The sequence below is a fragment of the Mastigoproctus giganteus genome, chromosome 1, assembly GCF_048544385.1.
Source record: "Mastigoproctus giganteus isolate SK-2022 chromosome 1, ASM4854438v1, whole genome shotgun sequence".
Lineage (NCBI taxonomy): Eukaryota > Metazoa > Arthropoda > Arachnida > Uropygi > Thelyphonidae > Mastigoproctus > Mastigoproctus giganteus.
Window position 1 is genome coordinate 196863881 of NC_143575.1, and position 27850 is coordinate 196891730.

At 36.8% G+C, this 27850-nt stretch overlaps 1 protein-coding gene across 2 annotated transcripts in view; it reads right to left on the reverse strand.

Moving 5' to 3' along the window:
* LOC150091430 (AFG1-like ATPase) overlaps positions 1 to 27850 on the reverse strand; it is a 185816-nt gene that overhangs the window by 35326 nt on the left and 122640 nt on the right. For both annotated transcript variants that reach the window (XM_090383864.1, XM_090383871.1), the window contains exon 10: positions 16865 to 16965. In XM_090383864.1, the coding sequence (XP_090239990.1) occupies positions 16865 to 16965 (101 nt within the window). The remainder of the gene's footprint in view (positions 1 to 16864; positions 16966 to 27850) is intronic.

A 27850-nucleotide genomic window follows, 5' to 3' on the forward strand; every position in this document is an offset into this window, starting at 1 on the left:
AAAACCAACACAATTCCAGCTATCCGTATAATCGCAAATGCAATTAGATCGAGTTTTACTACCAGTTTATAACAGATTCCACTAACAGTAACGCAACTGGAAATTGTTTTTGTTGTTTTATGGTAGTAACCCCTAGAAATATGCTTTAGTAAAATGTGAGGTGTTAATAGTGTATCTCTGCCTTTACGGTGTTGTTTATTCAGTTGCTACACGCACGCAGCTTTGTTTATGTGTATTAAGCGTGCCTCCTCATTTTGTAATTGTGCTTTATTCCCTAAAAATGAGTAAAATACTTAAAAGGTGTGAAAAGGAAGCGTCCTGGTGAAGATACTGCACATTCAGAGAGAAAAAGAAAAGCAATATCGATAAACAGAGGCGGACTGGATCAAAAATTCTTACCCGGGAAAATTTACAGCAACCTCATACTATGGTTTATGGCCAAAATCACACCGGCCTCTGGCCCATTGGGGTTTCCCTGGTAAGGGGAAAAGTCCACCTCTGTCGATAGAAAAAAAACATGAAATTGGGAAACGCTTTGAGCGAAATGAAAGACCATGTGATATTGCACGTGCTACAGGCCTAAATGAGGCAACGCCGAGAATTACAAAGAATGCAGAGAAAATAAAAACAACTTTCACTGCAGAAACAACTCAAAGTGTGATTAATTAAAATCCATTAGATCAAGACACAAAGAATTGGAAGAGATGGAACGGCTGTCATCTGTTTCGACAGAAAATCAAACAAAAAACAAGTTTGCTTATGATAGAAGCAAAAGCAGTAGCAATATTTTATTACGTAACAGTCGTAATAAAATACGTAAGTATTTTATTACGACTATTAGGTCGGCACCTAACCCTATTTTTCCCATAGGGCCTGTTATTTATATTGCACGAGGATTTCTAGGAACACAACTATCGTGCTATAAGAGGACTGACTGTATATAAGTCAATCTGAAATTATTATTTCTAAAATGTAAAACCTTGCTAAAATTAATTGAAAAATACTCTTTTATCACGTATGAGGCTGTAAACTGTTTACTGAAATCTTATCATCTCAATATATACTTAATACAAGATATATTAGCAATGTCAGGTTTCAATGATTTCAGGATTCTATTGAAATCCATCTACAGGGCTTAATGGGTATAAAAATTTGCATATGCTAGATGACACAAACTAATTGATATAAACAGTAATGGCAAAAGCTTAAATAAAGTATGGCAGTTGAGTTTAGAAAACATATCGATAATAAAAGATTAGAAAAAGTCAAAATTATTAAGGAAATAACTAAAAACTACAGGTTGGAAATAGGGAACAATTAAAGAATTGTGTAAGTAAAATTCTTTACTTTGCTTCAAAAATTAAAAGGAGAAGGGAACAGGAAAGGGGAAACCATATTTTATTATTTTATTCAATAAGCAGCTATTGAATAAAGTAATAAAATTGGAAAAACTCAGAAATAATACAGAAAAATTCAGGGAAAAAAGAAAATAATAATAATAAAAAAGAAAACAGCAAAAAAATTATAAAGGAGCTTGCACTTGAAGAAACTAAAGTGCATGAACTGAAGCATAAGCACCAAAAAAAAAATATAATAAAAAAAAAAAAAATATATATATATATATATATATAGCAAGAGAGAGAGAGGGAGAGAGCCTGCTTCGGATGGACCAATGCCAGCAAAATGAATGAAAAAAAAGTCTGGGTGAAAAGATCAATACAAGTAGTGAGGTTAGGAATTATGAGAATGACCAATAGGATAGCAGGGTAACTAGCTTATTGCCTAAAGCTCGAAACTGGGATTTTTTTTTTTTAAATTTTCCTTTCACTAGGAAATTCCAAACGTAATAGTTTGGAATTTCTTGGTCAAGAAAAATGAATGGGAACAGGAAACAAAGAAAATAAAATTAAAATATATTGTCCTACAGGCTCCAATGAATAGGCACCTATTGAAGGGAAAAAATAAAGAAATAATCAAATTACAGAAATAATAATAAAAGAGCTTACGTAATAATGCACTTGGAGGAACTAAAGTGAGCAAAAAATATCAGGGATTACAAAGAATAGAAGGGGAATCAAAAAAGGGAAGATAGAAAGATATGAAATTAGAGGGTGACAAGAAATGAAAGATAAGGTAAATAAATAATAGTTATTTAAAATATGATTTACAATTGAAAAGGAATGTGAAGGTAGGAGTAAGCTTCTATGAAGTAGTAGTTATATCTTGAACATTAAAACCTGGAATCGATGCAGCATTTTACATACACTCACCAGCCAAAAAATTATACACCTTTTATAAGTGGCATCAACAGCTATTAAATGCATGGTATACCACTGTAAGTTGTCACACAATATGATCATAAGTTCCTTGGTGATAATACATCCTTTTCTTCTAACTGGTGAATGCACTTGCAACGTAGTAGTAGTAGTAGTGGCACATGATGCAAGAAAGTAAGTGTAGGAGCTTATGCAGCATCAGCCAAAAAAAAAAAAAAAAAAAAATCACACCATTCTCTCCAAATGCCTGTCCAGTTCCTCCTTAAATTTATTTAACCTATCAACTTCCACAACAACAGATGGAAGTTTGTTCCAGCAATTAACCACCCGCTGGCTAAAGGCAAATTTCCGCACATCTATTCTACATCTGTCCTTTCTTAATTTGAATTTATGTCCCCGTAGGTTCGTAATCTGAACAAGTGGAAGGATCCCATCAGAATTCAGCGTGCTCAACCCATTCAAGGCCTTATACACCTCAATCAGATCACCGCGCAAGTGCCTAGTCTCCAGCCACTGCAATTTGCAGAACTTAAGCCTCTCTTGGTAAGAGAATCCCTTCATTCCCCTCACCAATCGTGTTGCTCTTCTCTGTACACGCTCAAGCAAATCTACATCCTTCCTAAAATGAGGCCTCCAGACCTGTACGCAGTACTCAAGGCGTGGCCTGACCATTGCCTTATACAGAGGGACAATCACCTCCTTTTCCCTGCTAGCAAAATTCCTATATATCATTGACAAAACCCCATGACCCGCCCTAGCAGCCTGTCTGCACTGCTCAGAAAACTTCATATCTAACTGCACAATTACTCCCAGGTCTTTTTCATTTTCTACCACCTTAAGTGTAGTACCACACAGTTGGTATCTTTCTCTGGGGTTACTTCTACCCATATGCAGTAATTTGCATTTGTCAAGGTTGAACTTCAGTTGCCACTTCTTAGCCCATCTGCCCAAATTATCTAGATCCTGTTGCAGTAGCACACTGCCATTACTGTCATTAACAACCCTGCCAACCTTTGTGTCATCTGCAAACTTCGACATTAAGCCTGATATACCTTCATCAATATCATTGATAAATACACAAAACAACAGTGGACCCAACACCGAACCCTGTGGGACTCCACTAATAACATTAGTCCACGAAGAGCAGCACCCATTGATTACCACCCTCTGTCTTCTCCCACTTAACCATCCTTTTATCCATTGTAGCAACTTACCCTTAATACCATTCTGATACAATTTGTACAGTAGTCTTCCATGCGCAACAGTGTCAAAAGCTTTCCTGAAATCCAAGTATATGATATCAAAATTATTTTTTGCATCCAGTTCCTTTGTGACCACATCATAATAACCAATCAAATTTGTCAGACAAGACTTTCCCTTAACAAACCCATGCTGTGTTTGAATTATTGCTGCAGTCTTGTCTAGATGATCCTGCAATGCATCTTTAACCAGTGACTCCATTATTTTACCCGGAACAGAAGTTAAACTAACTGATCTGTAATTACTCGTGTCACCCTTCGATCCACCTTTGTGAATTGGGGACACATTTGCACATCTCCAGTCCGTGGGAACCTCCCCTGAGTCCAAGGATGCTCTCATAATTATGGCTAAGGGTTTGCTTAGTTGCTTTGCCGCCTCCTTTAAAATAACTGGATAGATCCCATCCACCCCAGGTGCCTTTCTTATGTTTAACTTCAACAATTTTTCCTCCACTTTGCTCTCAGTTATTACAAAATCATTAAGCACACTGCTACAATTTGATAACCTTCTTCCATTTTCAAACTGTAATAATTCCTCACGTGTGAATGTAGATGCAAAATACTCATTCAGTTTGTTTGCTATCTGAGCAGGATCATCAACGTATTCAAATTGACACCCCTTTCGGCATTAAATCATATATATGATGTTAATTATTCAATGTAGACATGTATATAATTCTACTTATTCAATTTATGTATATCCTATCAACCTATAATTCTTTCTTTATTGTATTTTTTTTTAAAATATGGCTCCTAATCTTAGATGCAAAAAAAAAATAGCCAACATCTGCATCCTAAGAAACCTACTATAATTGATGAGCAAATTAGCAATGAAAGAGTAAAGGTGACATGAAAAGCATTGTTAATGCTGCACATGACCACTCTGATAGAGTCACAAATTAAAATACAAGAATATTTGTTTTATAAATTTGTTTTATAAGCAACGGTCCTCTCTGAATCAGTTTCTTCAGATATTTAGAGAAAATCATTTAATATCTGGATGAACAAAAAACTAATTTCTTTGCATAAATTTGGATTTATTGGATTACTCTTTTCTATAGCAGCACGTTAGACAATGAGAGAAAGCACTAGATGGCAGTGATCACAGGGTACTGATGTGGATTTACTTAAAGATGTAATTACTCTCCATTAGCATTAGAAAAGGCACATGATGCAAGAAAGCAAGCTTATATAGCATCAGCCAAAAAAAAGAAACCCTTATTTCACCCATCCACTTGCTCCAAATGTTTGTCAAGTTCTGCCTTGAATCTATTTAAGCTATCAACCTCTACGACAGATGGAAGTTTGTTCCAGCAATCAACCACCCGCTGGCTAAAGGCAAACTTCCGCACATCTATCCTACAACAATCTTTCCTCAATTTGAATTTATGCCCTCTCAGGCGATTTTTCTGAGCAAGAGAAAGAATCCCATTAGCATCGAGCATGCTCAAACCATTCAAGGCTTTATACACCTCAATCAGATCACCTCGCAGATGCCTAGTCTCCAGACACTGTAATTTTCAAAACTTAAGCCTTTCTTTGTAAGAGCAATCCTTTGTTCCATTCACCAATCTTGTTGCCCTTCTCTGTACTCATTCCAACAGCTCTACATCCTTCTTAAAATGAGGCCTCTAGGCCGGAGGATTTGTAGAGAAGATATCATCTTTTAAGAGCACAAAAGGTGATATTGTTGTACATGATTATTTAGCACTAATGACATTAAGAGTAGAGGATCTGCAGACTTACTTAACACGTCAATGTTGAAAAAAAGTTGCAAGTTAGAGTTAAATTTGAAAGTGCCTGCAAATCTTTCCAGACACAAAGGGATTATATGACAAGAGCCTCGTCAGTCAATTTGTCCCTGAAGAGACTGTGCAAGGCTCATGGGATAGAATTTTTCTCAGCGTGGTCTCTTGCTTGTTAACAGGAGACTCTGCTTCTTCAAATATGGGATACACTTAAATGAAAGGATGCAAGAATATTTGCTGATGCTATTGAGGCAGTATTATGTGGGTTGGAAAACTGTTAGCTTGGGTGAATTCACGGAATAATAGATTAACAGTAACTGCAGGCAGAGGTGATAGTATTCTTGAACTGCTTCTATTGTAATGAGCAGCAGCCTGGAAAGCAAGGTGCTGAGGATTTCAAGAACTGCTGGGAGTCATCCTGAAACAAGTAATTTTTTTTTTTTTTTTTTTATGAAAACCCCAACATGAAAGGTATCAAAACTTATAGTACTTAGTACCGTGCATGGGTTGAAGGAGAAGTATGGGGATACTGGAAACTTTGCTCTAGAGACTAAACATGGGTTTCACCACTTCAAGCCTCCAACCGGTGAAATACCGGTTGATGAAAGTCATCTACCACATGGGCTGTGTTATCAATCAAGCCATACCTTGAGTACTGCATACAGGTATGGAGGCCTCGTTTTAGGAAGGATGTAGAATTGCTGGAACGAGCACAGTAAAGGGAAATGAGATTGGCAAGACGAAAAAAGGGGTGCTCTTACTAGGCACCTGTGAGGTGATCTGATTGAGGTGTATGTCTTGAATGGGTTCAGCACAGAGGAGGACTGGGTCAAAAATTCTTACCAGGGAAAACTTGTAGCGGCTTCATACTAGTGTTTATGGCCAAAATTACACCGGCCTCTGGCCTACCAGGGTTTCTCGAGTAAGTCTTATGGCCAGTCCGCCACTGGTTGAGCAAGCTCAATGCTGATAGGATTCTTCCTCTTACTCAGATTACACACTTGAGGGGGCATAAATTCAAACTGAGCAATGACGCTTGCAGAATAGAGGTGCGGAAATTTGCCTTTAGCCAGCGAGTAGTTGATTGCTGGAACATACTTCTGTCTGTCATTGTGGAAGTTTATAACTTAAATAAATTCAAGGAAGAACTGGACAAAACTTTTAGATTGAATGGATGATTTAAAAGGGAAGGTTGTTTATTTATTTATTTATTTTTTTGACTGATGCTGCATAAGCTTGTTTTCTTGCATCATATGCCTCTACTAATGCTAATATTAATTTAAAAGAGAAAACTGCAATGAAGAATTGATTATAGGTGAATGTGTGAATACACCATAAATTAAATTAAATAATGTGATTGAATACCAAGTCAATTTAAATATATTGGCATCCACCAATTATAAGAAAAGAGAGTATTATCACCATAATAGTTTGTCATCTGATAACTTCCAGAGTTAAGACTGCACTGCACTGCACTCCACTCTCTCTCTCTTTCTCCTTAAAGATTAGAGATTGCTCCTTAAAGCTCTTCAAACAGAGAAGTTTTTCCTGATTTATTTTCTGCTTTATTAGTTTAAATTGTCATATTAACTTATTTTCTAGAGTAGCTTTATATTCCTAGTTACGATACTTAGTTTAAAGTTTAACTTAGACAGAGATTTCGTAGATATTACTTAGTATCGGTAACCGTATCAAATCCACGTGTCACAAATTGAACGAGAGGTCTTTTAACCAAATTTAGTCGATTTATTAAGCAATTGTTATATCAAATTATCTTCTATAAGTAGATTATAGACCTAGTCAGGATCCTTAGTTTATTCTAAATTGAGATAGCGAGATTTCGAAGCTAATCAATACTTACGAGTCCGTAGAAATACCGTTCGTAAATTCCCGCCATTTTTACACGATAGCATAAGCTTAGTGTAGTATACTGCATAATATAATATTGTCAATTAATCAGTAAATCTATTAATCTTGATAAACTTTATTGTCAATTAAATTGTATTTTTAACTCTATAAATATATATAACGACTTAATCGTAACAAATAATTAATACATAACTATAATGGTACACGTGATACGGAAGTTGTATAAAGGGAACACTAGATACCGAAAAAAAAAAAAAAAATATATATATATAACATAACTGTTTTGGGATATAACTTAAGGATTTAATTTTTGTTTTAAATTTTATTGAATTAAATTGGAATCATGACTCTGACCAGAGCAGCAAAGCAAAAGGCTCAAGCTAATGGGAGTGCTGTGGTTCAGGGGAGAACTGGGGGGGCAGTTGCCCTCTGAATCACAGTCTATTAAAATGCACTGTTTGCTTGATGTTTGCGGAGCAGTCGGGTACGGGACATGATACTGCCAAGGGGGATGTCTTTGTGTGTGCACGATGTAAGGAGTGCAAGGAAATCAGGCGACAACTCAGCGTTGTTATGGGCCTTTATGAGACCTTGAAGGACAGGGTGGATGCCCTCGAAGGAAATAAATTGAGGGGCCCATCAAGCTCTCAGCTGCCCACATCAATGCCAGAGCTTGCACTTGGTCATCAGGCAACACAGGGGCAGCCCCCTAGGCAGAATGCGCTGGTCCCACAGGAACTAGTAGTTGTTGGTGACTCTATTGTCAGGGAAACGGGGAACATGCTTTGTAAAAAGGATAGGTGGAATAGGACCAGGGTATGTCTGCCAGGGGCAAAGGTTGATGACGTTGTAGAGCGAATATCATCTTTTAAGGGCACAAAAGGTGATATAGTTGTACACGTTGGCACTAATGATATTAAGAGTAGGAGACCGGCGGAATTACTTAGCAAGTACAGGTCACTGTTGAAAAAAAGCCGTGAATTAGGGTTGAACTTGAAAGTGTCTGCAATTCTGCCCAGGCACGATAGGAGGGAGTATATGATGAGAGCCTTGTCGATCAATTCGTCCCTGGAGGGATTGTGCAAGGCTCAAGGGGTAGAATTTTTTTCAGCCTGGACTGTACTTGTTAACAGGAGAGATTGCTTCTACAGGGATGGGATACACTTAAATAGAAATGGTGCAAGAATTTTTGCTGATGCTGTCGAGGCAGTGTTAGGTGGGTCGGAAAACTGCTAGTTGGGGGGGATACAAGGACTAATAGATTAACAGTAGCCACTGGCAGAGGTGGAAGTGATTCTTGCACTGCTTCTATTCAAATGAGCAGAAGTCTGAAAAACAAGATGCAGGATATTTCAGAGACTGCTGGTAGTCATTGCGTTACAAGTAAACACATGGGTTGTGTTAGGGTAGCTAAGAATAGAAACAGGTGCATGTATACCTGCGTGTACACCAATGCTAGGAGTTTGGTAAATAAATTTGATGAATTTGAGGTATTGCTCAAAACATCAAAGGCAGATATTGTTGGGATATCAGAGACGTGGTGTCACACAGATATAAGTAATGCGGAACTGGAATTTGGGGAATACAATGTATATAGAAAGGATAGACAGGACAGGAGGGGAGGAGGGGTTATGCTATTAATTAAGAAACACATAAAGTCAAAGGAAGTGAAGCCAGTTGACATCGATGGACAGGGCAGTGTCGAGTCAGTTTGGTGTGACATAAGCATAGGGAAATCAAAATTGAGAGTAGGAGTGTGCTATAGGCCTAATGACTCTGATGAGTATAATAAGATATTGTACAGGGAAATAGAGTGGGCCAGTAAATCAGAGAGTCTTATAATGGGGGATTTTAATTTCCCAGATATTGACTGGAATTTGTGGGTTGGTCACTCGCACACTAGCAAGGCTTTTGTGGATTTACTGGATGATTGTTTTCTACATCAGCATGTTCGTGAGGCAACAAGAGGGAGCAATACTCTTGATCTGATTATCAGTAGTGATTCTTCATGCATTAAGAACCTGCAGATAAATGAACCACTAGGTGGCAGTGATCACAGTGTGTTGAAGTGGGATTTACTCAAGGAAGTAACTACCATCAGAGGTAAAGGGAAGGGTTTTTGTTTTTGTAAAGGCGACTATGATGGTCTGAGACAGTATTTAAATTCTATACAGTCGGACCAACTGATGATGTTACCAACAGCAAACTCAAAATGGGAAGCATTCAAGGAACTAATCTTGGTGGCTACCAGGCTTTACATACCAACTAAGAAATATTGTTCAAGGTTTAGGCCTAAATGGTTGTCAGATGGACTAATGAGACATGTGGCAGAGAAGAAAAATGCATGGGATACATACAAATTAATGGGTGACATGGAAGCCTATGATAGATATAAGTTGGTCTGTAACCCAGTCACAAAGGAGATTAGGCAGGCAAAGGCAGACTACGAAAAATCCTTGGCAAAGGATGCAAAGAAAAACAGAAAGGAGTTCTTTACATACTTGAACTCGAGAAGGAAAGGGATGAATCAGATTGGTCCACTGGATATTGATGGTTCAACAGTTGAGGATCCTGCTCAGGTGGCTAACAATCTAAACGAGTATTTTGCATCTACATTCACGCATGAGGAGTTATTCAGGAAGGAGAATGATGTAGGTAAAGTAAACATTGGCAGTGAGCTGGATGATTTTGTAATAACTGAGAGGAAAGTGGAGGAGAGATTGTTGAGGATAAACATAAAAAAGGCACCTGGGGTGGATGGGATCTATCCAGTTATATTAAAGGAGGCAGCAAAGGAAGTATGCAAACCCCTAGCCATAATTATGAGAGCTTCTTTGGACTCAGGGGAGGTACCCATAGACTGGAGATGTGCAAATGTAACCCCAATTCACAAAGGAGGATCAAAGGCTGACACAAGTAATTATAGACCTGTTAGTTTAACTTCTGTTCCAGGTAAATTAATGGAGGCACTGGTTAAAGAAGCACTGCAGGATCATCTAGACAAGAATTCAGTTATAGCTCAGACGCAGCATGGTTTTGTTAAGGGCAGGTCTTGCCTGACCAATTTGATTGGATACTATGATGTAGTCACAAAAGAACTGGATGCAGGGAATAACTTTGATATTATATATTTGGATCTTAGAAAGGCTTTTGATACTGTTGCACATGGAAGACTGCTGCACAAATTGGAGCAGTGTGGCATTGGAGGCAAATTGCTGCTATGGATAAGGGGATGGTTGAGTGGCAGAAGACAGAGAGTGGTAATCAATGGACACTGCTCAACGTGGACTAATGTTATTAGTGGAGTTCCTCAAGGTTCAGTGTTGGGTCCATTGTTGTTTTCGGTGTTTATGAATGATATTGATGATGGGATATCAAGTTTAATGTCTAAGTTTGCAGATGATACAAAGGTTGGCAGGGTCGTTAAGGACACTACTGACGCTATGCTGCTGCAACAGGATCTGGAAAGGTTGAACAGATGGGCTGAGAGGTGGCAAATGAAGTTTAACATTGACAAATGTAAAGTACTACATATGGGTAACAGTAACCCCAGAGCAATGTATCAACTCTGCGGTACTACACTGACAGTGGTGGAGAATGAAAAGGACCTGGGGGTAATTGTGCAGGCAGATATGAAGTTCTCTGAGCAGTGCAGACGAGCTGCAAGAGTAGCTCATGGTGTCTTGTCAATGATATACAGGAATTTTTCTAGCAGGGATAAGGAGGTGATTATTCCCTTGTATAAGGCAATGGTTAGGCCACATCTTGAGTACTGTATACAGGTCTGGAGGCCTCATTTCAAGAAGGATGTAGAGCTGCTGGAACGGGTACAGAGAAGGGCAACAAGATTAGTAAATGGAACAAAGGGTTGCTCTTACGAAGAAAGGCTTAAGTTTTGCAAATTACAGAGTCTGGAGACTAGGCACCGGCGAGGTGATCTGATAGAGGTGTATAAGGCTTTGAATGGTTTGAGCATGCTCAATGCCAATGGGATTCTTCATCTTTCTCAGAATAATCACCTCAGAGGGCATAAATTCAAATTGAGGAAGGACGGATGTCGGATAGATGTGCGGAAATTTGCCTTTGGCCAGTTGGTGGTTGGTTGGTGGAACCAACTTCCATCACTTGTTGTTGAAGTTGATAGCCTAAACAAATTTAAAGCTCAACTGGACAGGTATTTCGAACGAACGGAGGGGTGAAATGGGAGAGGGGTTTTTTTTTTTTTTTTTTTTTTGGCTGATGCTGAATAAGCTTGCTTTCTTGCATCATATGCCTCTACTAATGCTAATGCTAATGCTTTCTCTCTCTCCCCCTCCCCCTGAATAAGTGAAATACACTGCACATTAAAATTTTCTTCAAAATACAAATCCGAAGCCTGAAAACCTTAGGTTATTATTCGACATTCATGTGTTCGCTGGATATTTCCAGGGTATTGTGCCTCAACTGTATTCACTTTCCTCATTTGAATTGTTATCACTTAGAATCACATGACCATTTGAAGTAACATATGTCCCATTATATAGAAACTTCATGCTTTTATTTCCCTTTTAATTCACACACTGGCAGATCATGATAGTAATCCCAAAAACTAATAGTTTCAGTTAACTGTCAATGTTTTTAATGACCATCATTTATTCAAACAGAACATTCCAAATAATTTTCTTTTGGCAAAGTGTTTTTCAGTCTTATTTTAACTGTCATGTTTTTATATTTTTTGTAAACAACTTCATCAATATGGCATTAAAGGGAGAGTGCTGTAAAGAACTGAGGTTATTCCATTCTTATTTAATTACTTTGGAAATTAAAAATATCTTACTGGGATTTTTAAATGTATATGAAAAACCTATACAGCCATTCCCCGATTAACACAAGGGTTGCATTCCACAGAACTCTATGTAAGTCGGATTTTACGTAAGTTGGAATTTTCCCCATGCTTGTGCAGCACTTGTAACTGTGTTCAATGAATTGATTGAATCAAAAAAGAAATGTTCAACGAATATGTGAATAGAATTATTTATTGTATTTATTCAATATTTTATCTCAAGCACAGGAAAAATTACAAAAGCGTGCAATTTAAAAAATTTCAAAATTATAAAATTACAAAAAAAGAGAGACAGGCATAATGTCAGTAAGTTTTACCTCTCGAGCACTGTTGCCAGAATTGATGTCTTCAGCTAATAAGTATGCTGAAGGGGTTGGCCGCTCAACCTTATGAAAGAACATATTAATGGATGACTGGACGGTGGCTTATTTCTTTTCATCGTAGATTTCTTTGTAGCAAGCAAGCATATCATTCACCCCTCTGTTAACTTTTAAGAATTGTTCGATGTCAGAATCCATCTTCTCAAACCTTGCCATTGCCGATACAATTTCATGAAATGCCACTGCCATCTCTCTGGTGATGAAACGTCTTGGCTCCTCATTTGGTTCATCTTGAGCTTCGTCAGATAATTCCTTCTCTTCTTCCTCTATTAACTCCTCCACGTCTTTGGCAACAACCTCCAACTGAAGCAGCTCTGCAATCTTTGCAATCTTATCTGTAACCTCTTTATATAATTCGTCTTTTTCAAATCCTTAGAAGCCTTTTACGTGCTGTGGGCATATTTTCTTCCATGTGCCATTTACACAACTTTTAGTAATTTCCACCCAGGCCTTATTAATGTTTAAGATGGTGTGGTAAATATTGTAAGATTTCCAAAAGTCTCTTAACGTAAAATTTTTCTCACCATCTACTGCAGACAATGCCTGAGCAAATGTCATGTATAAATAGTATGGTTTTAAATTTGAAATAAAACCCTGATCCTGGAGTCGTGTTTGGCGGTAGAAATATGATTCTCACATTCGAATGTCCAGCAGCATTATCTAATAGAAGCAAAATCTTGAAAGGAACGTCATTGTCTTTGCGATATTTTTCAACCTCGGAAATGAAGAATCATTTAAACCAATCCTCAAAGAGAGATACTGTTATCCATACTCTCTGGTTCGATCAGAAATGCATGGGTAGGGTGGCTTTATTCATACCCTTAAATGCATGAGGATTTCCAGAATGGTACACAAGCAGTGGTATTAATCTGTAATCTCCCACTGCATTAGCCCCAAGCAAGAGCGTGGCCCTATCTTTTGAAGCCTTGAAACCTGGCAGCGTGTTCGATCCGGCATTTTTTCCCAATATAGAGCAGTCTCGTCAACATTAAAAATTTGCTGCATTGAAGAGCCGTCTTCGTCAATAATTTTTTTCCAACACATCACAAAATTTTTCTGCAGCTGCAGAATCAGCACTGGCAACGTCACCTTTAATGTTTTGGAAACCAGCATGATGCTTGAACCTATTAAACCACCTGTTGCTTGCCATGAACTTGGCTTGGGGTTCGCTGTACTTATCCTTAATATTTTCATAAACACTTCTTGCTTTTGCTTGAATGGAAATTGGCACTTGCCAATTTCCATTCAAGGGCACTTGCTTCTGAATCTGATTTTTCATTTCATTTTGCGATTATCGCAAATGCAATAAGATTGAGTTTACTACCCTTTGATAATATATTGCACTAACAGAAAAGCCCAATAAACCGGAAAGTGCAAATTGTTTTTATTGTTTTTTGGTCGTGACCTCCAGGAACGTGCTTTAGAAAAATATCACAAGGGCATTCAAAATTGATTGTTATAAATGGAACATATGATAATGATGAAAGTGTAGTGCAATTTCCATTATAATTATGACCTTTTAGAGAGATAAATAGCTTAGTAATATAGCAAAATCCAAGGACTTGAAATGAATTAAAAAAAAAAAAAAAAAGACTGTGTTATTGGATTTGCATTACAATGTTTTCACAATACCTCCATTTATCCCTACAGATGCAAAATACGTTTCCATATTTTTTTCAGTTTGCACCAGCCGGCAAAAACTTACATAAGTCGAATTTGTGTAAGTCGAGTATTACGTAAGTCGCGGAGTTCCTCTTTATCACTAAAGATATTAGAAATCATTAAAGATATCAGAAATTACTAAAAATATTAGAAATCATTAAAGATATTAAGAAAATATGCTTGAAGTCACTTCAGTGAAATTTGAGAATGGTGAATAATTTACGCTCTTTTGAGAACAGTACTCCAGGCAGTCTGGGTTAAGATTAGCTCTGGCCAGATATCAGTAAATTTTTGAAGTAATTATAATAGTTATAACGAATATTTTATATATTATTAGTAGTTTATTAATTGTGTTATTTGTATTCACACATCTGCAAAAAGTTGTATACTGGACCCTTGGTCACGAAAGTAATCCGTGCAATATCATTGTTTCTAAAATCAGCTTCGACTTCTGGCACCTTTTTCGAGGAATGTAACCTACATAAAATGTTAGGCATGTGTGTGTGTGTGTGTGTGTGTGTGTGTGTGTGTGTGTATCAGAACCAGAATGAGTTATCCACAAATGAGACCATTTTAATGGACATCATTTTTAAAAAACAGCATTTTTTGAAGAAATTCTAAAGTCTGTGCTTTGTAATTGCTAACATATTTAATAACTTCAATTATGAAAAGATCTTTATTTTCAAATTGGCTTTATCTTTAAATTACACCCTGCATAAATGTACACAGCGTGTAATACATGTTTATGGAATAAGTTAATAGAAATACATGAAACCCAAATACTATTCGATCGTCATATTTGGTTAACATTATGGAAGGAAATAGATTACTGATAAAGTCAAAGGGGCTAATTAACTAAACAGGCAAAAAACAAGCAAGACTTAAAAGCAAACAGATAGTATATTTATTTTGGGAGATAACATAGTTTTCACAAAATGAAATTCAAATCCATAAGGAAAGCTCTCACTGTGCCTGAGTTTTCTCACCACTCCAACAAGTTTTCATATTCATTGGTATCTCCTCAGGAGTGGTTAGGGAAACCTTCCACCCAGTCCCTTCATCTCTAAAATCTCATTGTATGCACCATTTTCCTGGTGGCAAAGTGATAGTCTGCCTCAATAGTTCAGAGATGGAGAGAAAGGGACCTTTAATCACTCACCAGGGGAAACACCTATAAGTGCTGAAAACATGTTACAACAATAAAAACCACCCACATTCAGAAATCTAGGGTCGTCTCTCTAACAGATAACTTTATAAACTTATTTACTACTTTAATATGTTAATTACTGCAATGTTAAAGAAAAAAAATGATACATGGGTACTCTACTATGTTTTGATATTATATAAATTTTTATTATAATTTTTTGTGAGATACGTTTCATGTGTTACAAGATCCAGTTGCAAAAAAAAAAGTCATTTCTGGCCATGAGATATGTACTATGTAGTTCATACTGTTTGTGTATACATTTACATCTTCCATCATTTGTGAAGATGCATGCTATAATATACAGCAATTATGTTAACTTATGAAGAAAAGCAACATATCTGCACATGGGATAATATTTAATCGCTCTGTGCTGCCTACTTGAAATGTCCATACAATACAATGGCTAGCAAGAGCTGTAAGCCATGTGTCAAAATGTGAATGAAACAAACAGAAAACAAAATATTTTATCTGAAGTCTTCCGATAAACATAAAGCATGATAAAAAAATATAAAAAAAGAAGGTAATAATATGTGAAGAAAGGTTTCAAAAGGGCTTTGGGGTAACACTGTTATTATTTTTAAAAATTTCCAATGTAAAAGTTTATATGCATATTTACATCCATATCCACATATTTTTATATATATATACAATATAAAAGTTTATATCCATAATTTTAATATTTAGCTGGGAGTATAATTATTCATAAAGTTTAAAATTTTCTCTTTGTTGTATGATTTTTTTTCTGATCAATTTGGAATATTACTTTATATTTGCATTATTGTATTTTCCAAAACTGTTATATAGTTTTTCCTCTGGAATATAATATGGCACACGTAAAAAGAGGTGTTCAGTAAAGCTGCCTAATTACCCACTAGATAGGTTCATATAACTGCAAGGTAAAATCATATTTGGTTTCCCTAGGCCACCTACTTGAAACTTCCGTATGATACAATGCATAGTGAGAAGTGTCTGTCATTACACAAAGCTCAAACAAATAATTTTTTTTTTTTTTTTGGTAGTTGTTGGCACATAGGCTTCTGTGGCCATAATGCACCTCCCAAGGTTTTTGCAGTACTTTGATCCAAGCCCGAGGCAGGAATCAAACCCGCGACCTTTGGGTTTCCAGACAGGCACTTTACCCACCTGGCTAGCCCGGTCGGCTTCAAACAAATAAACAATGTATGACATGACAGGTGGATCTCAAGGACTGCCGAATCAAAAAGAATGAGATTCGGCTCTAATGTCTCATAGTAGTCTATTCAATGTATTAAATGTGACATCTGTGAATGATAACTAGGGTTTTCAAAAATGGAGTTCTTGTCATGTTTCGTCAATATCATATTATTTTATAATAGAATGAGTCTGTTCTTTTATTAACTGATGTGAGAATATGCTACTGATATAATGTGTTCCACAAATACTTGTGGAACACATCATATTAGTAGTTAATAGAACATAGCGGAATCTTGCAGTTACTTAGTATTAAAAACCTATCACTATCTGTTCTGATATTTACATGATATGGTTTTAGTTTTTACCTATATGTATACAAACACATATACATTCATGTAAGTATACACTTCCCATGTTTAAAGTACAATATTTTCAAAACAAGTTTATGGCACAAGGAAATGCTCTTACTCTGTCACAAAGTTGTTCAAATGTTAAGTCTGCAACTTGACCACAAGTTACTGGCAAGAGTACATTTCGTCCTTTGATCGTCAAGGTTCTTGGACGGACTACTACAAAGATACAAATTAGTATTCTTAAAAATGCATACTATTGAAGGTGAAAAAAAATGTTTTTAAAATGAGTTTCTTTCATTAAGCTTCAAGCACGATATGTCATATACCATACACCATATTATAATGAACTACTGCAGAATGACATACAGGAAAAAATTGATCATCAAATTTCTTACCAACAGAGAATATTTTAGGAGTTACATTGAAATAATGAAAAAAAGGAGGTAAAAATTTTTCTGTAGTGTGGAAATCAGTGCAAAAGAAATAAAGAATTAATGAATTACACATACTCATATAGTTACTGTTTTATTAGTGTTATGTAAATAAAAAAATTAATAAAGAAAAGTTTACAGTTAACCATCTAGCAGGCATGTTGGCATATGCAGTATAAATAAAAACTTATGAGAGTGATATCAAAATGAAGTTTGATATAATGGACACTGCTCTTTGTGGACTTGTGCTATAAGTGAAGTACCCTGGGTTCAGTGCTGGCCTGTTGTTGTTTTCTATATTTATTAATGTTACTGATGAAGATATATCAGGATTAATGTCTAAGTTTATAGATGATACAAATGTTGGCAGAATGTGTAAATGACAATAAAAAAGGTAAGGTGTTGCAACCAAATCTAAACAAATTAGGCATACAGGCTAGAAATGGTAGTTGAAGTTTAACGGTTGGACAGACAACTTGAGTAGTCGAGACCCGCTAATTTTCGTAAAATTGGACAAATGCTAATAGTTTATTGTAATTTTTCCTTGTAGAGGATCAGCGATCTCAATTATGGATTTAAAATAAACTTTGTAGATTTTTTTGAAAACGGTATATACTACCCTTTTTTGGCTATTTTTGGAAATTTTAAAGGAATATTAAATTTTAGGAATATTATATATTTTATTTTAAGGCAGAAGAATACTCTTACCTGGGATTTTCTTCAGGAACAGCTGCATCCAGGTGATGTGTAATTCAGAAGGTGTTAAAATTGCAATTATATGGAAGGAGGACGAAGGAAAAAGCCAGCTTTTGTTCTAAATCCTTGCATGAGGAGTAATTGTAGACATAAAGGGAGATGATGTACTGAAGCCTGATGGGAGCTTTTTGTTAATACCATCTTCAAAAGGGTTTTGAAGATGATATTAATGAAAAGCCCCCATTAATTTCAATACCTTCTGAATTACACCTCACCCGGATGCAGCTGTTCCTGAAGAAAACCCCAGGTAAGAGTATTCTTCTACCTTAAAATAAAATATATAATATTCCTTTAAAATTTCCAAAAATAGCCTATACCACCCTTTTCAAAAAAAATCCACAAATTTATTTTAAATCCATAATGAAATTGCAGATCCTCTACAAGGAAAAATTACAATAAATTATTAGCATTAGTCCGATTTTACGAAAATTAGCAGGTCTCAACTACTCAAGTTGTCTGTCCAACTGTCTAATAAAGTTTCGAGACTTTAGGACTTCCACATATTTTTTTACCCTTGAAGTTTAACATTGACAAATGCAAGGTAAAGCATATGGGTAACAATAATCCCAGATTAATGTACCACACTCGAGGTAATGGAAAATTAAAAATACCTGTGGGTAATTGTGCATTAGATATGATGTTCTCTGATCAATGCAGACAGGCTGTTAGTACAGCTCATGAGGGTTTTGTCTATGATATACATGAACTTTGCTAGCAGGGAAAAGGAATGATTATCCCATTGTATAAGGCAATGGTTAGGCAGCACCTTTAGTACTGCATACAGGTCTAGAGTTCTAATTTTAGGAAGCATGTGGATCTGCTGGAATAGATACAGAGAAGGGCAACAAGGCTGGTGAAGGGAATGAAAGGGTGATCTTAGCAAGACAAGCTTCAGTTCTGAAAATGGCAGCATTTGGAAACTAGGCACGTGCGAGGTGATCTGATCAGAGATTTTAAGGCTTTGAATGGATTGAGCAAGCTCAACACTGATGGCGTTCTTCCTCTTGCTCAGACTACACACGAAAGGCATAAATTCAAATTGAGGAAGGATGGTTGCAGGATAGATGTGCAGAAGCTTTCCTTTAGCCAGCAGGTAGTTGATTGTTGGAACAAACTTCCATCTGGTGTTGCAGAAGTGGGCAGTGTAAATTAATTCTAAGAACTAGACAAATTATTGGAGGAACGGACAGGTGATGTGGGAGGTTTTTTTTTTTTTTTTTTGGTTGATGCTTTATAAAGCTTGTTTTCTTGCATCATATGCCACTCACTACTACTACTAATAATTATAATAATAATAGTAGTAGTATTTTTTCTAGTATGTATTGACCTTTAATCTACAGCACCGACTGTTTTAAAATTGGAAAAGTGTAGCCTTAGAAAAAAATTGGATAAAAAGTATCACCTTCTTGGTGTACTCTATTATAACTAATGCACCTAATTGTACAATCTACTCAAATAACACTGCGATGTGCTGACTTAAAAAGAAATGATCTTAAGTGATTCAAAAATAATTTCTTTTTATTTCAATGTAGTGCGGTATTATTTGAGTAGATTAATTATTGAATATTTTTTCCCTTTGCCTGCACACTTTGGAAACTAGTTCTGGGGAAAAAAAAAAATTGCAAGTGGCACTACACTAAAAGTTTGCAGGGCATCAGCTTGAATGGTTTACCTTGAGTGGATGTGCTGGCACATAAAAGTACACCAGCATTCACTTTTATTTTACAATTTAATTTACAATATATGTTATTTTTATCTGTATCCATTATACAATGAAATCCTGTCATAACAAACTTCTCAGGGGTGTAGAAATCATTTTGCCATACTGAAATTTCCTTCTAATGACATCACTGAAAATTATTTCAAAAGTATATATCATTATTTGTTCAAATAAATTCTGCTGCACTTTTCTAATATACAAAAGCAGCAATTTCTGCCAAATTGATTTTACTGCACATCAATAATAAATAAATGAAGCAATGAAATACATATAACCGCAACAAAGTAAAAATTTTTTTTTTCAGAATACTGCTTTGAAAGAATATTTTAAATTTAAAAGATATACCACACATTCAGAAATATGGTACAGTAGGTACAATTAATTGTTACTTTTCATATATCAATATATAAATTTTTTTTAATGTATTGATATGTTAAATGCTCTTATTTTCTTCAATTTTTCCATTGAATTTTCTTCAATTTGAGGATTTTTTTTTTATTCCCTCTACAACAGCAAAAACAACAACAACAACAAAGGAAGTAATTACAGCACTCTGCATGGTTTCAATGTTTGCAAACTAATAGCTGTTTTTAACTCAAGTTTTCATGCCGGTTTCAGAAATGTCATTTGTTTTTTTTCTATCACATACCATTTTTTTACAAATAACTTAAGTTAATATCATGAGTCGTATTATTGAATATAGCTCATGACTTGTATTTTTGAATGTAAATTGAGCTCACACTGCTGTGAATTTGTAAAGTACAGCTTCACATGTTGGCAACACTGGCTTCAGTAATTTGTTTCTTGAAGTTGAGAGCTCTATGTGGCAGTGTTTATCAGTGTCAGCTCAATTTATTAGCATTAGCATTAGCATTAGTAGAGGCATATGATGCAAGAAAGCAAGCTTATTCAGCATCAGCCAAAAAAAAAAAAAAAAAACACACACACACCACTCCCATTTCACCCCTCCGTTCGTTCGAAATACCTATCCAGTTGAGCTTTAAATTTGTTTAGGCTATCAACTTCAACAACAAGTGATGGAAGTCGGTTCCACCAACCAACCACCCGCTGGCCAAAGGCAAATTCCCGCACATCTATCCGACATACGTCCTTCCTCAATTTGAATTTATGCCCTCTGAGGTGATTATTCTGAGCAAGATTCAGAATCCCATTGGCATTGAGCATGCTCAAACCATTCAAAGCCTTATACACCTCTATCAGATCACCTCGCCGGTGCCTAGTCTCCAGACTCTGTAATTTGCAAAACTTAAGCCTTTCTTCGTAAGAGCAACCCTTTGTTCCATTCACTAATCTTGTTGCCCTTCTCTGTACCCGTTCCAGCAGCTCTACATCCTTCTTGAAATGAGGCCTCCAGACCTGTATACAGTACTCAAGATGTGGCCTAACCATTGCCTTATACAAGGGAATAATCACCTCCTTATCCCTGCTAGAAAAATTTCTGTATATCATTGACAAGACACCATGAGCTACTCTTGCAGCTCGTCTGCACTGCTCAGAGAACTTCATATCTGCCTGCACAATTACCCCCAGGTCCTTTTCATTCTCCACCACTGTCAGTGTAAACGGACCCAACACTGAACCCTGAGGAACTCCACTAATAACATTAGTCCACGTTGAGCAGTGTCCACTGATTACCACTCTCTGTCTTCTGCCACTCAACCATCCCCTTATCCATAGCAGCAATTTGCCTCCAATGCCACACTGCTCCAATTTGTGCAGCAGTCTTCCATGTGCAACAGTATCAAAAGCCTTTCTAAGATCCAAATATATAATATCAAAGTTATTCCCTGCATCCAGTTCTTTTGTGACTACATCATAGTATCCAATCAAATTGGTCAGGCAAGACCTGCCCTTAACAAAACCATGCTGCGTCTGAGCTATAACTGAATTCTTGTCTAGATGATCCTGCAATGCTTCTTTAACCAGTGCCTCCATTAATTTACCTGGAACAGAAGTTAAACTAACAGGTCTATAATTACTCGTGTCAGCCTTTGATCCTCCTTTGTGAATTGGGGTTACATTTGCACATCTCCAGTCTATGGGTACCTCCCCTGAGTCCAAAGAAGCTCTCATAATTATGGCTAGGGGTTTGCTTACTTCCTTTGCTGCCTCCTTTAATATAACTGGATAGATCCCATCCACCCCAGGTGCCTTTTTTATGTTTATCCTCAACAATCTCTCCTCCACTTTCCTCTCAGTTATTACAAAATCATCCAGCTCACTGCCAATGTTTACTTTACCTACATCATTCTCCTTCCTGAATAACTCCTCATGCGTGAATGTAGATGCAAAATACTCGTTTAGATTGTTAGCCACCTGAGCAGGATCCTCAACTGTTGAACCATCAATATCCAGTGGACCAATCTGATTCATCCCTTTTCTTCTTGAGTTTATATATGTAAAGAACTCTTTTCTGTTTTTCTTTGCATCCTTTGCCCAGGATTTTTCGTAGTCTGCCTTTGCCTCCCTTATCTCCTTTGTGACTTGGTTACAGACCAACTTATATCTATCATAGGCTTCCATGTCACCCATTAATTTGTATGTATCCCATGCATTTTTCTTCTCTGCCACATGTCTCATTAGTTCATCTGACAACCATTTAGGCCTAAACCTTGAACAATATTTCTTAGTTGGTATGTAAAGCCTGGTAGCCTCCAAGATTAGTTCCTTGAATGCTTCCCATTTTGAGTTTGCTGTTGGTAACATCATCAGTTGGTCCCACTGTATAGAATTTAAATACTGTCTCAGACCATCATAGTCGCCTTTACGAAAACAAAAACCCTTCCCTTTACCTCTGATGGTAGTTACCTCCTTGAGTAAATCCCACTTCAACACACTGTGATCACTGCCACCTAGTGGTTCATTTATCTGCAGGTTCTTAATACATGAAGAATCACTACGGATAATCAGATCAAGAGTATTGCTCCCTCTTGTTGCCTCACGAACATGCTGATGTAGAAAACAATCATCCAATAAATCCACAAAAGCCTTGCTAGTGTGCGAGTGACCAACCCACAAATTCCAGTCAATATCTGGGAAATTAAAATCCCCCATTATAAGACTCTCTGATTTACTGGCCCACTCTATTTCCCTGTACAATATCTTATTATACTCATCAGAGTCATTAGGCCTATAGCACACTCCTACTCTCAATTTTGATTTCCCTATGCTTATGTCACACCAAACTGACTCGACACTGCCCTGTCCATCGATTTCGACTGGCTTCACTTCCTTGGACTTTATGTGTTTCTTAACTAATAGCATAACCCCTCCTCCCCTCCTGTCCTGTCTATCATTTCTATACACATTGTATTCTCCAAATTCCAGTTCCGCATTACTTATATCTGTGTGACACCACGTCTCTGATATCCCAACAATATCTGCCTTTGATGTTTTGAGCAATACCTCAAATTCATCAAATTTATTTACCAAACTCCTAGCATTGGTGTACACGCAGGTATACATGCACCTGTTTCTATTCTTAGCTACCCTAACACAACCCATGTGTTTACTTGTACCGCAATGACTCCCAGCAGTCTCTGAAATATCCTGCATTTTGTTTTTCAGGCTTCTGCTGATTTCAATAGAAACAGTGCAAGAATCACTTCCACCTCTGCCAGTGGCTACTGTTAATCTATTAGTCCTTGTATCCCCCCCCAACTAGCAGTTTTCCGACCCACCTAACACTGCCTCGACAGCATCAGCAAAAATTCTTGCACCCTTTCTATTTAAGTGTATCCCATCCCTGTAGAAGCAATCTCTCCTGTTAACAAGTACAGTCCAGGCTGAAAAAAAGTCTACCCCTTGAGCCTTGCACAATCTTTCCAGGGCCGAATTGATCGACAAGGCTCTTATCATATACTCCCTCCCATCGTGTCTGGGCAGAATTGCAGACACTTTCAAATTCAACCCTAATTCACGGCTTTTTTTCAACAGTGACCTGTACTCGCTAAGTAATTCCGCCGGTCTCCTACTTTTAATATCATTAGTGCCAACGTGTACAACTATGTCACCTTTTGTGCCCTTAAAAGATGATATCCGCTCTACAACGTCATCAACCTTTGCCCCTGGCAGACATACCCTGGTCCTCTTCTGCCTATCCTTTTTATAAAGCATGTTCCCTGTTTCCCTGACAATAGAGTCACCAACAACTACTAGTTCCTGTGGGACCAGCGCATTCTGCCTAGGGGGCTGCCTCTGTTTTGCCTGATGGCCAAGTGCAAGCTCTGGCGTTGATGTGGGCAGCTGAGAGCTTGATGGGCCCCTCAATTTATTTCCTTTGAGGGCATCCACCCTGTCCTTCAAGCTCTCATATAGGCCCATAACAACGCTGAGTTGTCGCCTGATTTCCTTGCACTCCTTACATCGTGCACACACAAAGACATCCCCCTTGGCACATGTCCCGTACCTGACTGCTCCGCAAACATCAAGCAAACAGTGCATTTTAAAAGACTGTGATTCAGAGGGCAACTGCCCCCCTCAGTTCTCTCCTGAACCACAGCACTCCCATTAGCTTGAGCCTTTTGCTTTGCTGCTCTGGTCAGAGTCATGATTCCAATTTAATTCAATAAAATTTCAAAACAAAAATTAAATCCTTAAGTTATATCCCAAAACAGTTATGTTATATTTTTTTTTTCGGTATCTAGTGTTTTCTACGAGTTCCCTTTATACAACTTCCGTATCACGTGTACCACTATAGTTATGTATTAAGTATTTGTTACGATTAAGTCGTTATATATATATATAGAGTTAAAAATACAATTTAATTGACAATAAAGTTTATCAAGATTAATAGATTTACTGATTAATTGACAATATTATATTATGCACTATACTACACTAAGCTTATGCTATCGTGTAAAAATGGCAGGAATTCTCGAACGGTACTTCTACAGACTCGTAAGTATTGATTAGCTTCCAAATCTCGCTATCTCAATTTAGAATAAACTAAGGATCCTGACTAGGTCTATAATCTACTTATAGAAGATAATTTGATATAACAATTGGTTAATAAATAGACTAAATTTGGTTAAAAAAAAAGACCTCTCGTTCAATTTGTAACACGTGGATTTGATACCGTTACCGATACTAAGTAATACCTACAAAATCTCTGTCTAAGTTAAACTTTAAACTAAGTATCGTAACTAGGAATATAAAGCTACTCTAGAAAATAAGTTAATATGACAATTTAAGCTAATAAATCAGAAAATAAATCAGGAAAAACTTCTCTGTTCCAAGAGCTTCAAGGAGCTTCGCCCGCACAGGCTAACCTCGCACCCAGACTCTAATTGTCTATAAATTGCACATCATATTCATATATTGTCTATAAATTGCACATCCTGAGATTGATTTTCTGTGTTGCTGGACGAAAAACTCAAGTTTCTGGGAGAGAAAACCATGCTACCCTTGCCCGAGAAACTCGGCCACATTGTGAAAAAGACCCATAAAAATTCCTCCCATCATCGACGGAATTCGAATTCACGTCTTTTTCACCCTGTGTGTGGGGAGGAGGGCAATTATATCAACTGTGCTACCCATGACTGCTTCAGTTGTCATATCATCAAAACCTTCCCCTCCTACCGACGTAACAAGTTCTACTACTATCACACTGATTCTGTTTTCTGCTGGTTTGACCATATTTCCCAAATTATGAGGGAGGTTATCATGTCAAATTTGTGCTGAAAAGTGAGTAAAATGTCTTCAGGCAAGTGCTTGAACAATCTGAACTTATTTTGTTATAGAGTTAACCCTAGTATAACACAGTAGTTAGGTCCCTATAAAATGCAGTGTTGTGCAAAACCGCATTATATGGGATTAAGAAAAAGTACAAAAAGGAGGGTTATGTTCCAAAAGCTAACAAAAATACACTATTTCGTTAACAAAACTAACAAAATTACACCAGTCTAGATTTCATGTATCTTTTGCTCTCTTTAAAAAATCAGTAATCTGGTTTTGTTTACTTTTGCTTGATAAATCTTTGTGAATTTCATCATATGGAACTAAGCATTTTTGAAGATCCCTTTGAACTCGGGGCTCTTTTCATTCAAGAATCTGCATTCAAAAAATAATATTCTAATTGCTTGGCTAACTTTAAGCCTTCCAGTATGCTTTTTAGTGTAAAATTTGGAAGTTTAGAATTTTCATCTGCGCTATTATCCTCTGAATTCATTTGGTTTACTTACGATGCCATTTCCACAACATCTGCTTTGCCAGTCTCTTTTTCTACCAGTAATTTTTGAATGCCTTCAGCAATCATATCTTTTTTTACTTTATTATTTTAGGAGCATCGGCGACTAGGGCCATGTTGCTCTGCATATATTGTCTATAAATTGCACATCCTGAGATTGATTTTCTGTTTTGCTGGACGAAAAACTCAAGTTTCTGGGAGAGAAAACCATGCTACCCTTGCCCGAGAAACTCGGCCACATTGTGAAAAAGACCCATAAAAATTCCTCCCATCATCGACGGAATTCGAATTCACGTCTTTTTTACCCTGTGTGGGGAGGAGGGCAATTATATCAACTGTGCTACCCATGACTGCTTCAGTTTTCATATCATCAAAACCTTCCCCTCCTACCGACGTAACAAGTTCTACTATCACACTGATTCTGTTTTCTGCTGGTTTGACCATATTTCCCGAATTAACTGACTCTGGCCATACATTTTTCCATACGCATTTAACTTCTTTGAGCAATAAAGCTATGATTCTGATACAGTCCACAATTTAGAAATGTTTCCATACCTCCATTACTTCAATAAATCTGGAATCCATTTTTTCCAAAATCCATTGCAACAATTTTCTGATGTAATGAGTTTTAAAGGTGGATATAATGCCTTGATCTAATGGCTGAATGAAAGAAGTTGTATTAACCTAGTACAACTGTGGTGGTAGAAACATAACTTAAATCTTTTGGATAGCATGGCATGCTATCCAATAGTAATAGCACTTTGAAATCTAAAATTTTCCCACAAGTTCAATAACACAGAATATAACACAGGGATTTCCTAATATTTTTTTTTTTGACTAGTAAGTGAACAGTGGGGATTCAAAAAGAGTGGAAATGTTGAAAAATTACATCCAACATAATAGAAGGGTTTTCCCCTGCTATTATGTTGTCATGTTATGCGAGGTTTGCCGAAATTCTCTAACTGTTAGAGCAAAACTGTGTTATATAAGTACCATGTTGTGCGAGAATTGCTGTAATTTATCAATAGTGTTAGAGCAAAACCATGTTGTGGAAGTACCGTGTTATACGGAGGTTGCTGTATGTGTGGAAGTTATGTAGTCCTCAAGCAACAAAAAGATATTACAGAATTTTTAAAGAACATGTATCGTGCTTATTTTGGAGTGAAACTCGGTGACCAAGATAAACATTGGGCTCCACATAAAGTTTAGCAAACTTGTGTTGAAGCATTGAGAATGTGGAAAAATGGTAAAAAAAAAGGCTATGCCATTTGTAATTCCCGTGATTTGGCAGGAGCCTACAAACCACTGTGATAACTTACTTTTACTTAGTTAATGTAGAGAAATACAATCCAAAGGGCATTGTGTATCCTAATATTCCATCTGCCATCAGACCAATCCCACAGAGATAACCTGCTGATTCCATTCCCTCTACTTATATGGGAGAATGCAGCAGCAGCAGAGAGTTCTGAAAGTGAAGCTTCTGAAGATGACACTGAAGTCTACACACCTGGAGACATCACGTCCAACCCTAAACTGTTTTCATAGCATGAACTCAATGATCTGGTAAAAGATTTAAATTTACCAAAGGAATCTGCAGAACGCCTTGGTTCTAAACTTAAGTCAAAAATCTAGCACATAGAACATTTTTCTCATGGTACAGACACAGAATAAGAACTAGTCCCCTACTTTTCTGAGGATGATCTATGGCTTTTTGTAATAATATAAACAACCAAATGAACTATTAATTCAATGAGCTTGAAGTGCTAGTCAAGACATCAAAGACAGATATCATTGAGATATCAGAGACGTGGTGTCACACAGACATAATCAGTACAGAATTGGAATTTGGAGAGTACAATGTGTACAGAAAGGATAGACAGGACAGGAAGGGAGGAGGGGTTATGCTGTTAGTTAACATATAAAATCATATATAACATATGAAACATATAAAATCTAAGGAAGTGCATCCAATTGATGTTGGTGGAC